Raw genomic sequence first — 14,211 nt, 5'->3', positions numbered from 1 at the left:
CCAACTTCAGGCAGTTTGTGTCAGAATTGAGTTAGTATCCACTGAGAATGGCTATGTGTGGAAAACCTGCACATGTGGTATCAGAAGTTTTGTTAGTACAGAAACTGAATATAGAAGAAAACAAGAGGTTTTTTTCAGATGTGAACCTAAATATCCTTCAAAGAAGAATAACTAAACAACAGTTTAGATAAACTATGAAATTTTATGCACAGCCCCCCAAAAATAATAAAGTAGATCTATTTTTACTAATGTGGGACTAAGCTCCAAAACATGTTGTTGAAGGAAAAAAATAAAACAAGATAAGAAAGACATACCTGGTATGAAACTATTTGTATTCTTTTAGATGTCCATTCACAACCTTACTATATATTTTCTCCAGGTTCATAGATACGCATAGAAAAAAATGCGAAAGAATAATCACACAATATTTAACAGAGATTACCACAGGAGAAGTAGAAGGCTTTGAAATTGAAAGTATGTGTTAAATAGGTCTCTAACCTACTAGAGGTATTAATTAATTTATTGGTAATTAATTATTGGTAATTAATTTATAAGGAGAAAGTAATGAAAATTAATTTTAGACAGAAAAAGCATATTCAAAGTCATGCAGATAAAGAGGATAGTCTAAGATAAATTAAGTAGTCTGGTAAAACCAATCAACAAATAAAAAACAGGTTTTTTCCCCCTGTTATATTGCATTTCACATTCTCCTTTTAGGTCATGAGAAGAATATTTTAAAAGGAAGCTACAATGTTTACATTGATTCCAAGTCTGGCAGTCATTTAGAAATTAGATTCTTGATCAGTCATATACTCCTTTGTCTCTATACTAAATTTCAGCTCTTAGCCTCTTAAAATAAATGTCAGCCTTCTCAGTTTGGTTTTCTGCTTGGTCAGCATGTCATTGGCTCATGTTCTGCTTTAATAACAGTATACTGTGGAAGGTTTCTGCTTTTATTGTCAATGAAAATCTTTGTCTATATGATTCCCATGGCCTAAGCTGGTGTTCAGTTTCATTTAGTTTACTAATACAGCTGAATATTGAGTGTTATGCTGACTTTGAAGAGTGACCAAAACTTTTTAGGTTTGGATTTCTAGTTTTAAGCATAATTAGAAGCCTGAACCCTCAAACAACTGTATCATAGTATTTCCTGCATGACTGTAATGTGGAATTTTTTAAAGTTATACCCCAAATATGGTAAATCAAAAGAGTTTCCTGATCTCTATTGAAAATGTAGTATTGTGACACCAGTTTTAAGCTACTTTGTTGGTTTTTTAGCACATAGTATATTGACTATATGATACAACATTGGGCAGCTGTAAAGGAGAGGATCAGGTACAACTTGGAGACTAGATTGCTCATATGATTGTGGTGTTTTGTTAGGACCCTTGGGACTTTTTGGAGAGAATACTTAACAATTGTTGAGTACATTGGACATGTTTTAAAAGTTGGTTTGAAGTCCTTATAGTATTTTTTAATTTCTGCCTTTCACTCAGACCTCATTATGTCATAAAGTAGGTAAGAGCAATAATAACCTCTCTTTCTTTCTTAATGATCAAAATACTTTCAAATGGGAATCAGGATGAAACTGCTTTATATTAAATTCCTTTCTGTAGCTCTTAATGCCTTGAAGGAGCTTCAGTGTACTTTTCAGGAAGGAGAAATGATTACTACTGTAACTATCGTGGGACCTCAGTCCAGCTTGTGATTTGGGAGTGGGTGATTGGCAATCTTCTGTATAGCTGGCTTTGAAAGACTATGGTAGGAACTTCCCAGAAATGAACAAGAAAGCATTGTAGTCACCCTTCTAGACTTTCTTTTTAAAAACAGTGATAATATTAATGATGCTTAATAAAGCTTAAAACTGCTAACAACTGTGGAATAACTTAGGAATTAAAGGCATTTCTTAGGCACTCCATATTTTAAGATGAAGCTTAAGTATATATCAGACCAACTCTGTTTTCCTTATTTTAAACATTGACCAAGATTATTCAGGGACTTTCTCAACCCTTTTTGCTCTGATTGCTGTACTAGGTTCCTTAAATACTACATGCTCATTAGTTCATCCCAGAAATGACACCCATGGTTCTTACCTCATCTTCTGCCTCAGCTGCTCTTTCATCTTGATCATGACGGCAATGTTACAGGGTTAATGCTGTATTGCTTGCTTTGTTTGAAAAACTCGTTGATCACATTCATCAGAATATTCCCATTGTATTTTCAAGCGCTTAGAAGAACTTTTGCCTTGGAAGATGATAATTTGGAGAACTGCCCTCTCACTCTCACATTGATATATCATGTAAATTTGTACAATTTCCCATTGTGAGAGGCTCACTCAGGCCTGGCTTTGGGCTGGCCCTGTGGACTGGGAGCTCTGGAGCAGAACTACAAGTTGACTGAGTAGTTATCCTGGGTGACCAGAATTGACTGTTTCTGAAGGACAGTTAATGAGGCTGAAATATGGCAGCAGTATCAAGAAGGTGTCAGCCAGATGAACATAGAAATGGGACAGGAAGCAAGGCCTTGTGTTGAGGACAGGGCTAACATGCTCAGAGCTGGGTTTTTTTGAGTGCTTGCTATTTGATATATGGTCTGGCTGAGTAGAAAAAAAACAAAAATGCAATGACTGAGTAGATAATCCTAAATTGCCAAAATCGCTACCTGTACCTGTAAGTACATGTGTAATTTAGGCATCTCCCCTGAGTTTCCCCGATGGTCTGAGGGCCACCTTGAAGTATGTATTATATTTCTTTTACAGAAAATTGGAGTGCGTCAGTCCAGTGGTTGCACAGATTTTTAGTATAATCCTTTTATGATCTCATTGTTGAATGACAACCTTAAGACATCAGTATTTTGGAGTTTATCTGATGATTTTCTGTGATTCAGTAGTCTGAAGTTGGTGAGTTGATATTCCGAAAATTTTTTGATCCAGAGCAATTAAACTTTTGTTTCCAATTCTAAATAATCTAGTGGCATTTTAAATTTAGATCATAGGGGACTTCCCTGGCAGTCTGGTGGTTAACACTCTGCACTTCCACTGCAGGGGCGCAGGTTCGGTCCCTGGTCAGGGAACTAAGATCCCACATTTGTGTGGCCAAAAAAAAAAAAATTTTAGATTATAAAATATTAGAACTGGAAGGGAGTTTTGTTTTACCTCTTTGATGCCCTCCTGTAGTAGAGTCTTGGATTCATTCATTCATTTGTTCTTTTGTCATTTATTTCATTGAGTATCTACAGTGCGGCAGATGCCTCTTAGCAAGAGGATATGCTGAAAAGAGATTAAATATATTAAATGTAAGTCTGCTATAAGAAGCAAATTTGTTAAATATTGTTTCTTTTGTGGTCTGTCTGTTAAGATAACTTCTGAGCTTTTTTGTTAATTCTTTTTATTTGGAACCTCAGGTTTGATGATGGCATGGTGTTAGGAACAGATAAGAGTATCATTGACTAGTGACTTTTTGGTTTTTTTGTAGGTCTTAGAACTTTAAGAAAGGTAACTATATGATGCCCCTGTTGACTTGTTCTCCTTGAAGAGTGAATTTTTATTTTCTACTTAGAACCATAGGTTCCAGTTGGATTGTAGATTCTCAGAGAAGCTAGTTCCCTTTTATGTTAGGGCTTTTTCTTTTCATTTATTTATTTATTGGCTGTGTTGGGTCTTTGTTGCTGCATGCGGTCTTTCTCTAGTTGTGATAAGCAGGGGCTGCTCTTTGTTGTGGTGCACAGGCTTCTCATTGCGGTGGCTTCTCTTGTTGCAGAGCAGGAGCTCTAGGCATGTGAACTTCAGTAGTTGTGGCACACGGGCTTAGTTGCTCTGCAGCACGTGGGATCTTTCCAGACCAGGGATCGAACCCATGTCCCCTGCATCAGCACGTGGATTCTTAACCACTGCACCTCTAGGGATGTCCTAGAGCTTTTTCTGAAATGCATATAAATATGAATTTGATTTTGCTGACATTTTACTTATTTTTTACTCAACTAGAATAATCTTGCTTTGAGTCTTCCACTTTTTCACATAATTATTGTGTTTGATTATATTTGATCGAAATAATTAACTCCTTTTTTCATTTCCTTTAGAACAAAAAAATTATTTTTCTCATGAAAGTAAATAAATCAGAAAACTCTAAAATGGAGATCACCATGCTCTCACAAATTTTATGATACTTACAGCAAGTTATTTCTTTTTTTTTTTACCAAAAAGAGCTTTTATGAAACTGCTGGTAATGTAACTTTGTTCGGTATTACATATTTCTTAAAATATGGCTGCTTTCCAAATACCACAAATAGTTTAAGTTATTTTATAATTTAAGAGATTTTTTTAATCCAGTCATTGGTTAATTTTGAAGCAATTAAAACTCAGAGATTATAATCTTTTAAGTTAGGACTCCTTAAAGTTTGCTCTTTGTTAATGGTTTACACAGTTGGCTGTTTACCAGTAGTCCAGAACTTGGCAATGAAAAGGAAACTGCAGCAGTTACTTCAACTGAATTTGAAACCACAGTGTAAAACTTGAGCTCCTTAACAAAGGATGGAATAGCATAAATAACAGTCCAGCTTACTTTTTTTTTGGCTTTGTGTTTATAGAAAGTTTCTCCCCTCACTTTTTGGGAGGTCTACTGGTCATTTTCACCCAGTGGATAAGTTCCAGATATCCTGGAATCTTTTATATGGGATTTATTTAATCCATGAGATTGGATCCTTATTATTTTGCATATCAAAGCATTTTGGCATTCAGTTCAATTCTATCACCAAGAAATAGTTTAGCTTAGGGTACTTCCGAAAATTGCTAAGGAGGGTGTGGAACGAGGCAATGATCAAACCCAGTGAGATAAAATTTTGTAAAACAATAAGCATTATATGTGTAACCAGGGTATTTGAGTGACTCAACAGTACTACCCATTGAAAGAAGAAATGTGTTCATAAGTAGGTGAAAGTTTTCAATTCATAGAGAGGGGTGAAAAAGAGGATGGTGAAGAAAGATGAAAAGGAAAGGACGTATGTTTGTTCTAGTAGAGAGCAGAGTCAGCAGTGTAAACAGAATCTCAGTAGTCTCTTCTACTTTGAGGTGCAATCCTCACCTTCCCTACCCTATTACTTTTTTCTCCTTTTCTGCCCCCGACTCTTTTAATTTTTAAACTAATTTCCTCCTTTCTGGGCTTCCCCTCAGTGTGCCAGTCCTCTCCACAATAGGTTATTATTCCACGCCAATGCGGTTCTGCCGTGAATGCTGCCGGCTTTTCTGGCTGCTCTGCCTGCCCCTCACCAAGTGAGGACAGAGGGTCTTTCTCTGGGGTTTGCTTGAATATGTGCTGAGCTGGCCTGCCCTAGCTCTTCTTCTAATACATATTAATGCTTTTTTCTTCCTGACTTATGAATACACGATCATTTGATCATTTCTTGTTTTCAATGTTCTTTTTGTGCTGACAGAGAAAGAGATGACTTAATGTCTGCACTAGGTTACGTGAGGAGCAGCTTGACAGAGGTGCAGCAAAGAGAAGCAAGTGCTTATGAGCAGGTGAAACAAGCTGTGCAAATGACTGAGGAAGCCAATTTTGAAAAAACCAAGGCAAGTACAAAAAGATTAAAATAAAGGCATGCCATAATTGCCTTTTTTTCTATTCAGCGTATTTGTTTGGTTATTCTCCATAACTAAACTCTTTTTTCCAAACACACAAAGTGAATTACCAGTTGTTAATGCTGACTTTCTAAACTAAACAAACTTGCTATTTGGAGGATTCTTATTCCCCTGCAAATTCTCTTGGTATATCACTATTGAAAGAATAGTATTACAATGTGATACAGTACTTGGAGAGACTTATATGCTTAATCTTTTTATTTGTTGATAGTTTTTAATGCTAACTGAAACTATTAACACCCATAGTCACCCTTTTGTGTATGTTCATGTATGATGTTTTTACTCTATGCCTGGGGAATTTTGAGAACATCCACATGTGCCACAATAATAATATATGTGTATTTAATAGCATCTTTAGCTATGAGTCTATATCCATTGTGTGCTTAAGTCAAACACCTTTAATGATGATGACAGTACTAGTTAACACTTTGAACAGTATGTAGGTACTGTTGATTCATTGCTGTGTTTGGGGGCCACACCTTAAACCCTTAAAATTGCTATGTATTTTCCCTAGGCACACTAGCCACACTTCACTTACTAGCCACATGTAGCTAGTGATTACTGTATTGGTCAGTGCAGATATAGAACATTTCCATCATCACAAAAAAATGCTTTAGATGGCATTGGTCTAAGCCATATAGTAGCATCACTATTTTATTAAACTATTGGGGTAATCAACTTTGTATTAATCTTCTCCTCAGTCATTGACTTATTCATTTATCTCTATCCAGTTCATCTTTAACTCTTCCTAGACCATTTGACCCTCATAATGCGCCTGTGCCTTTTGGAACTTATATTCATTCTGACCAAATGCCTTAGTATACTTTATTGTTACCTCAAACACTCTTATTTCTTCATTTGTACGGAACTCTACCTGTCCTTTGCTGATATTACGATCCTCAAAACCTCCAGTGAAACCCTTTGCTGTTCTTTCACCTCATGTGGCTGTGACGGAGGAGTCAGCATTCATATCACTGACTACCACTTCCAGGCCTTTGTTTTGGCACCTACTCTTAATTCCTCTTTGCAGTTAGGTTATCACTTCTCTTTGAAATCATCGTTGATTCTCCTCTCCCTAAATTTTAATGAATATAAACTCTCAATCTAGAAGACATTATTTGACACTTTTAAAAAAAATCATCCATTTTATTACTTGGGTTTATAAAATAGTTGTAAGATCTTTGATACTTTTTAAGAGCTTTAGCCTCTGACTCTTTTCACCCTTGTCTATGTCCTTTCAGGCTGCTGTAACAAAAATACTTTACACAACAGGCATTTATTTCTCACAGTTCTGGAAGTCCAAGATCAAGGCACCAGCAGATTCGGTGTTTGATGAGAGCTCACTTTCTGGTTCATAAACAGCTATCTTTTACCTTGTCTTCACATGGTAGAAGGGGCAAGGGAACCCTTTGGAGTCTATTTTAGAAGGGCACTAATCCTGTTCACAAAGGCTCCACATTCATGACCTAATCACTTCCCATAGGGCCCACCATCTAATTCCATCACATTGGGGGTTGGGTTTCAACATATGAATTTTGGAGAGGCACAGACATTCAGACTATAGCACCCTCCACTTTATCTCTTTTCATCATTCTGAAAGGTTTCACCATCCATGCTGTTAACATATGTAACATCTTAGTCCCTACACACTTTGCCTTCCTTAACTCTTAACATTTTCTCTGTTCTGCTGTAACTCCCACGTGAACTGAAGTATCCATGCGATCTCAAACTCTAAAACTGATCTCTCTAACCGGAGCCTTTTCTCTTCCTCCCTTTCTCAGTTAAATCTACTCCATGTCCTCATAACTGTCTCTAGTTCTTCTGCCTCCTCTCATATCTCATTTTATCTGTTATCTCCAGGCTCATCCTCTTCCCTTTCCATTTAGATGTAAGTTTTACAACCTCAAACTAAACTCACTATATTCACTTCTTCAAAACAGCTGTGTCCTCTGCTCACTGAATGGCACTTTTGTCCACTATCATCCCCCGACTGGGAACCTGGATGTCATCCTCTCCTTTACTCCTGGCTTCCAACCAATCACTAAATATGAGTTTTAATCCCTGAAGTTTGCTTGAATTCTTCCCTCACTGTCACCTTTCTTGTTGAGGATACCATAATCTCTGGATTCATGAATTATGACCTCCTTGTCTCTTCTCCTTCACACCATTCCCTACACTGCAGCTAGAAGTGATCTTTCTTCAATGTAGATTCGATCATGTGGCTCTCTGATTTAAAATCCTTCAGTGATTTCCCACTGCCTTCAGGGTAATCTCCAAACTACTTCACATGCTTATGAGGTCTGTCCTAATGTGCTTCCTTTCAATCCTTTAATGTCACTTATTAATCTCCTCCGAGAGACTGAGCCCCTGTCAGCTTGGAAAGGCAGCAGAATTTAGAGGTTGGGCATGGTCTTACTAGAGTTAGCCAGAGCTAGATTCAACTCGCAGCTCCACCATTCACCAGCTGTGTGACCTTGGGCAAGTTATTTAATTCTCTGTGCCTAGGTTTTTTTTCATCTGTAAAATGGAAATAATATCTGACTCTTAGGATTTTTAATGAGGACTACATTATAAAATTTATATGTTATCTTACAGAAACTCCTGCACAAAATATTTCTTCGATCAGTAGTGGTGGTAGTGGTGATGGTGATGGCTGTTGATCCCTCTGTTTATGCCATGCTTTTTCTAGCCTATGGGCCTCTAAATACATGCCATGCAAATTCTTCTCCACACCATTGCTTGGATATTTCTTCATCCTTCATGTCAGTCTCTGTAGAAAATCTCTGATCTCCCATGTCTAGATTTGATGTACCTCCTATGTGCTTTTAGAGCAGGGTTTCTCAACCTTGGCATGATTGACATTTTGGGCTACATAATTCTTTGTTTTAGAGGTTGTCTTCCATGTACAGGATATTTATCAACATCCCTGGCCTCTACCCGCTAGATGCCAGTAGCACATCCCTATCCTCCAAGTTCTGATAACCAAAAATATCTCCAGACATTGCCAAAAGACCCAGGGCGGGGGTGGGGGGGCAGGGGGCAAAACTGCCGCCAGTTGAGAACTCCTCCTCATTACAGCATTTATCAACATGTGTTATTATTGTTTGTCTTTGTCTTTCATTAAACTTTAAACTCTCTGACAGGAAGTAACTTATCTATCTTGTCACTCTTAAATCCTTAGTATCTTACTTAGTGTTTGGTACATAACAGGTACTCAGTAAATATCCGCTAAGGGAATTGCAATGTGCTCTCACTAACACTCTAGAATTCTTTTATTCTAACCTTTCTAATTTACCTACTTTACCAGTGCCCAGTGAAAGTGAAGCTAAAACATATATGTTTATTCTCCTGTTTTCAGCCTATCAAGTGTTGCTGAGGAAAGCCATTTAAGAAAACCACAGAATGAATTCTGCAGGAGAGTAATACTGGTCACCTTCAGTGTATCAGTACTGTTCAGCAGTTCTTTTCTTTGCAGTTGACTACCACAGATACTTTAGACTAGAGGAATTCCACCTTCTTCACTTTCCCAACTCCGCTCTTAGCACCTCCCTCTCAACAGCTGACCTACTTTACTGAGATCATGACCAACTGACAAGAGCCTCTTCAATATCTTCTCATCCCTCAAATGTGTCTTCTCATTTTTTTCTTGCTTATGTGGTCCTCTTACTTCCCAAGATGAATCTCTCTAAGTTCTTGCTATCTCCTTCTTCTAGGGTTTCAGGGACCCTGAGCCATTTGTTATCACATCTTTCTTGTATCTTCCATCATTCCTTCTCCATTGTTTTTACCTTTGTATCTTTCCATTCACTTCTGAATACATTGCAGTGAGGCTTTTAACAAATTGTAGTCTAATTTCATGCTACTGAATTGGTCACTTTATGGTCAACCAGTCACTTCCTGATTACTAAATCCAGTGACTTCATCTCGGCCCTCATTTGACTCAACTCCAGGAAGCCATTAACTGTACTAGCATAACATATCACCTTTTCCCCTTGATTAATCTGATATTTCACTCTGTGGGTCCTCTTTGCATTCCTCTTGTCTACTCTTCTACATGTCTTTTAACTTGTTTCCCACAAGCCTAGAATGCAGACATTCCTCGGCCAGTTCCTACCCTTCCATCTATGTTTCCCTAATTTCCAGGACTTTGGGTCTTCCCCTCACTTGAACACCTGCACATTGTGCCTTTAGCTCTAACAGCTCCCCTGTGCCCCAGACCTACATTTCTTGCTGATATTAGACCTCTTTATATGGATGATATGCCATTAACAACTGAAACTCCACACCACCAAGTCGTTAATTCTCGCCTCCTTACTGTACAATTTTCTATATTATCTTTTTTCAGATAATGGTATTATTATTTTACCAACAGCCCTGGCTTGGATCCTTTGAAATATCTTGGCTTCTCCCCACTCCTCACTCTCAACATCCAATCAGTGACCAAACTCTCATCTCTTCAGAGACCCTTACTAAGTTATGCCCTCAACTTCCATTCCTATACCCCTGCCCGGTTCAAGTCTTCACATACTCTTATGCAACCTATGTGGCCTATTGCAATAGCCTTCTAACTGGTCTCCCTCATGACTCTCAATTCCAGTATATCTTTCACATTGCTGCCAAAGTCTTCCTAAATTGTAAATCTCCCTGTTCAGGCAGCTCTCCTCTTGCAGTAGAATAAACATAACCTTCCAGAGCTTTCACAGTATGGTCCCACTCTAACTTTTCTAGCCTTATCTTTCACTACATGTTTTGTTTTTGTATAACCTGTGCTGTTTCTATAACATGACCTACAATTGACTATTTTCATGAATTTGCTCCTACGGTACTTTTCTGCACTGTATTTACCTGTGAAATATCTGTTCATTCTATGAGGGTCAACTCAAGTGGCTGTCTTCCCAAAAGTTTTCCCCAGCCCCTTCTTGTTTGAATTAATCTCTTCCTTCTATGTATTCCTAGTGAGCTGTGTATAATTTTTGTGGCTGTTTACATAGCTCTCTCCACCAAAAGACCTTAAAAACCAGGTCTGTGAAATCTATCATTGTATCCTTGACATGGCCATTTAAATATTAATTGTACAATAAATGTTTGTTGAAGTAAAATTAATTATTAGCTTTAAATATTAGTATGAATTTTTGTGATTAGTGCTTTTAAAATTTTAATGGTTAAGAACTAGAAAGGCTGTTGTGTATTGTGAATCTATTTTTCACTGAGTAATAATGCAAGGATTGATTTCTAAGCAGTTTACAAAATGCAGTGGAAGTCTGGTAGTTTTTATCTGTAAGGTATGTTAAAATACATTAGGAATTTTGCTTTCTGAGAGTAAAAAGTGAAACAGCATACATATTTCAATTTTAAAACCAACTACTTTATTACTGAGTTATGAAATGGTTACTTTGTTCTTATAATTCCTTAGCATTTGTTGCCATCTAGTGTTCTGTTTGCGTATTGCACACTAAATAAGTAGAAGCAATGATGTTACATTACTTTAATATCATATCATATCATATCATATCATACCATATCATATCATATCCAGTCCTCCCTCTTTATCCATGGAGGATTGGTTCCAGGACATAAATCTGTGATTGGCTGAAACCTTGGATGCAGAAACCGTGAATACAGAACCTGCAGATAAGGAAGATAGACTATATATATATTTTTATAGTGGCAATGAAAACACCTGCGAATTTTATAAGAAAATAAATCTATAACATGAGAAAATTATAACACCATGTATGAATTCAGTTGTGGAACTACTTTGGATGAAATTCCTATTCTGCTGCTTTCTAGGTCTGTGCTCTTGGGCAAGTTACTTAATGTCTTAAAGCCTCAGTTTCTTATCATCTGAGTGATAAAAACCACTTAAAATTCAGGGAGAGAGTTAAGTTAATCCATGTAAGCCATTTAGCAAAGTATCAGGCACATAATAAGTGATCAATAAATGTTTTTATTTTTCTTTGAAATTTACAAGTCATTACAACTGGGAATAATTTTAAAAGGGAGAAAAGCATAACCTAGGAATAAATGAGAGTAGAAAAGTGGAGGCTTTTGGGCTTCCCTGGTGGCGCAGTGGTTTAGACTCCGCCTGCCAATGCATGGGACACAGGTTCAGTCCCTGGGCTGGGAAGATCCCACATGCCACGGAGCAACTAAGCCCGTGTGCCACAACTTCTGAAGCCCATGTGCCTAAAGCCTGTGCTCCGCGACAAGAGAAGCCACCACAGTGAGAAGCCTGCACACCGCAGAAGAGTAGCCGCTGCTCTCCACAACTAGAGAAAGCCTGCACGCAGCAACAAAGACCCAACGCAGCCAATAAATAAATAAATAAATGTGTAAAAAACAAAAAAAACAAAAGTAGAGGCTTTTGCAGTGATGTTTTGGTAAAGCTACAAGGTGAAAAGATTAATTAGGCCTTAGACCTGCCTGCCTCTATTGGAAGGGAAATTATTGGCTTTGGCATAATGTTACCATGAGCATATCTATAATGAGATAATCCTCTAAAGAAATATTTTTTAAAAAATACCAACCCTGGGACTTCCCTGGTGGCACAGTGGTTAAGAATCCGCCTGCCAACACAGGGGACACGGGTTCAATCCCTGGTCCAGGAGGATCCCACATGCTGTGGAGCAAGTAAGCCCGTGTACCACAACTACTGAGCCTGCACTCTAGAACCTCTGAGCCACAGCTATTGAGCTCACGCACCACAGCTACTGAAGCCCATGCGCCTAGAGCTCTGCAACAAGAGAAGCCACCACAATGAGAAGGCCACATGCATGACAACAAAGAGTAGGCTCGGTTTGCTGCAACTAGAGAAAGCCCACATGCAGCAACAAAGACCCAATGCAGCCAATAAATAAATAAATTTATAATAAAAAAATTAATTAAAAAAAATCAACCCAATAGGTTGAATAAATGTCACCCAAAGGTTTTTTTTCCCTTTTTAAGTGTTCAAATTATTCTTTTTCTTGGACTACAGTGGAAAGGCAAGAAATAGAAACCCAAAGTAAAAGGAAAATCAGAAAAGCATTGAGCATTTGATGCAAGCACAAATAAATATAGAATATAATGCTTCTTGATATATACACTATCTTCTACAAAACAAAAACAAATTATGAATTATAAATATTCTTGAAATGGGAGACAGGGATAGACTGAATGATAGGTAATGATGAGTTTATAAATTAAAAATAGCTTGCACTATTTGTAAATTAAATACTTAAAACATGTTGAAAATCATTTTTTATTTTGTGGGCTATATTTCAGAAAAAAATGAAAACACTTTCATAAATTTTTAAGTTTATGTTCATAAGTATGAGCTCTATTATCCCTCATAATTCTTTAATCCTATAATCATGAATTCTTTGATCACAAGGAAATCTAGAAATCTAGCACTCGCACTTGGGAAGGACTTTTCTATTTCCTGAGAGGTTCCCTATATTAAAAATTAAGTTGACTAGGTACAGATTTATTTTGGAAAATGTTTTGACTCCATTAAGATAGTAATGCATACTTTTTGGTTTAATAAATTAGGACGTGGACTATCAAGTCCGATAAATTGTTTTGAAAAATGTGTTACTGTGGCCAGCAAAGAATGACCACAAATAAATTTCCCGGAAGAGAAAAGGTCCTTTGAGGATTGAGTCTACTGGAGGGTAAGGGTTGTGTAAGTCCCCAACTCCCCAAGACCTACAGCCATTTCCACCAAGGAAGGGGTTGTGCTCAAGGAAAGGAAGGAGCCACGACCTTGGAAACTGCTAGGAGAAATGGCAGCTGCAGACCCCGGATTAACTTGGTCACCTGTGAAGATCTATCAGTTAATTGTGTTGGATTGGCCAAACATTTAACAGAAATACCCAAACGAACTTTTTGGCCAACCCAATAGTTGACCATTCATTGACCTAGTCTTTGAGGATTGTTATATGCCTTTACTGAATGATTATATGGAGTATAATCAGAGACTACTGAATGATCTGGGATTCTAAAACTGAGAGAGGGGGTCTTAGAATTGAAAGACAAAGCTTTAATGGAAAGGATGTATAAATATTTATTTAGTAGACCTAAATCTTGTATGTGAGGTCCACTGTAAGATTAAATAACTTTTCTGATTCCAAGTGTTACTTAATATTTTCTTCATTGTGACCAGGCATATATATTAAAATCAAAACAAATAAAAGTACAAGCTCTTTTACATGGAATCATTTGTTACAAACCAAGAGTGATCTAATACCCAGTTTTTAGCCTAATATTTTTATTCAGGATTTCATTACTGCTTTCATACTCACCATCACTTCTCACTGGCGGCTACTCCTTATAGAAGGCCATCCACAAAACCAAGTCTTCAGCAGCAGTTTTGTTTAAGTGATTTACAACTTTTCCCTTGTGCTTTTTGTTTATATCATCTTGGCATAAGGCCTCTTACCTGTCAGGATCATTTGCTGTTCCTTGTTCCTGAATTGATTGAATTCTTTGAATTGAGTTTAGCTGCTCTTCATGTTAGCCTGATCTTCAGCAGTTCCGTCCACTGTTCCTGCACTTCATAAGGTTGATTCCTGAGTTTTTATTCAATGAAAAACATT

At 37.4% G+C, this 14,211-nt stretch overlaps 1 protein-coding gene across 13 annotated transcripts in view; it reads left to right on the top strand.

The window, feature by feature from the left end:
* Nucleotides 1–14,211, top strand: part of SDCCAG8 (SHH signaling and ciliogenesis regulator SDCCAG8) — a 250,152-nt gene that overhangs the window by 49,109 nt on the left and 186,832 nt on the right. For all 13 annotated transcript variants that reach the window (XR_009052717.1, XR_009052716.1, XR_009052718.1 and 10 more), the window contains one exon: nucleotides 5,428–5,566. Coding sequence is in view for 7 of the 13 variants with exons in the window: in XM_057728148.1 (XP_057584131.1) it covers nucleotides 5,428–5,566 (139 nt within the window). In the remaining 6 variants the exon portion in view is untranslated. The remainder of the gene's footprint in view (nucleotides 1–5,427; nucleotides 5,567–14,211) is intronic.

The sequence above is a fragment of the Hippopotamus amphibius genome, chromosome 3, assembly GCF_030028045.1.
Source record: "Hippopotamus amphibius kiboko isolate mHipAmp2 chromosome 3, mHipAmp2.hap2, whole genome shotgun sequence".
Lineage (NCBI taxonomy): Eukaryota > Metazoa > Chordata > Mammalia > Artiodactyla > Hippopotamidae > Hippopotamus > Hippopotamus amphibius.
Note: the sequence above shows the minus strand (reverse complement) of the source record. Positions and strands in the feature narration are given on the sequence as shown.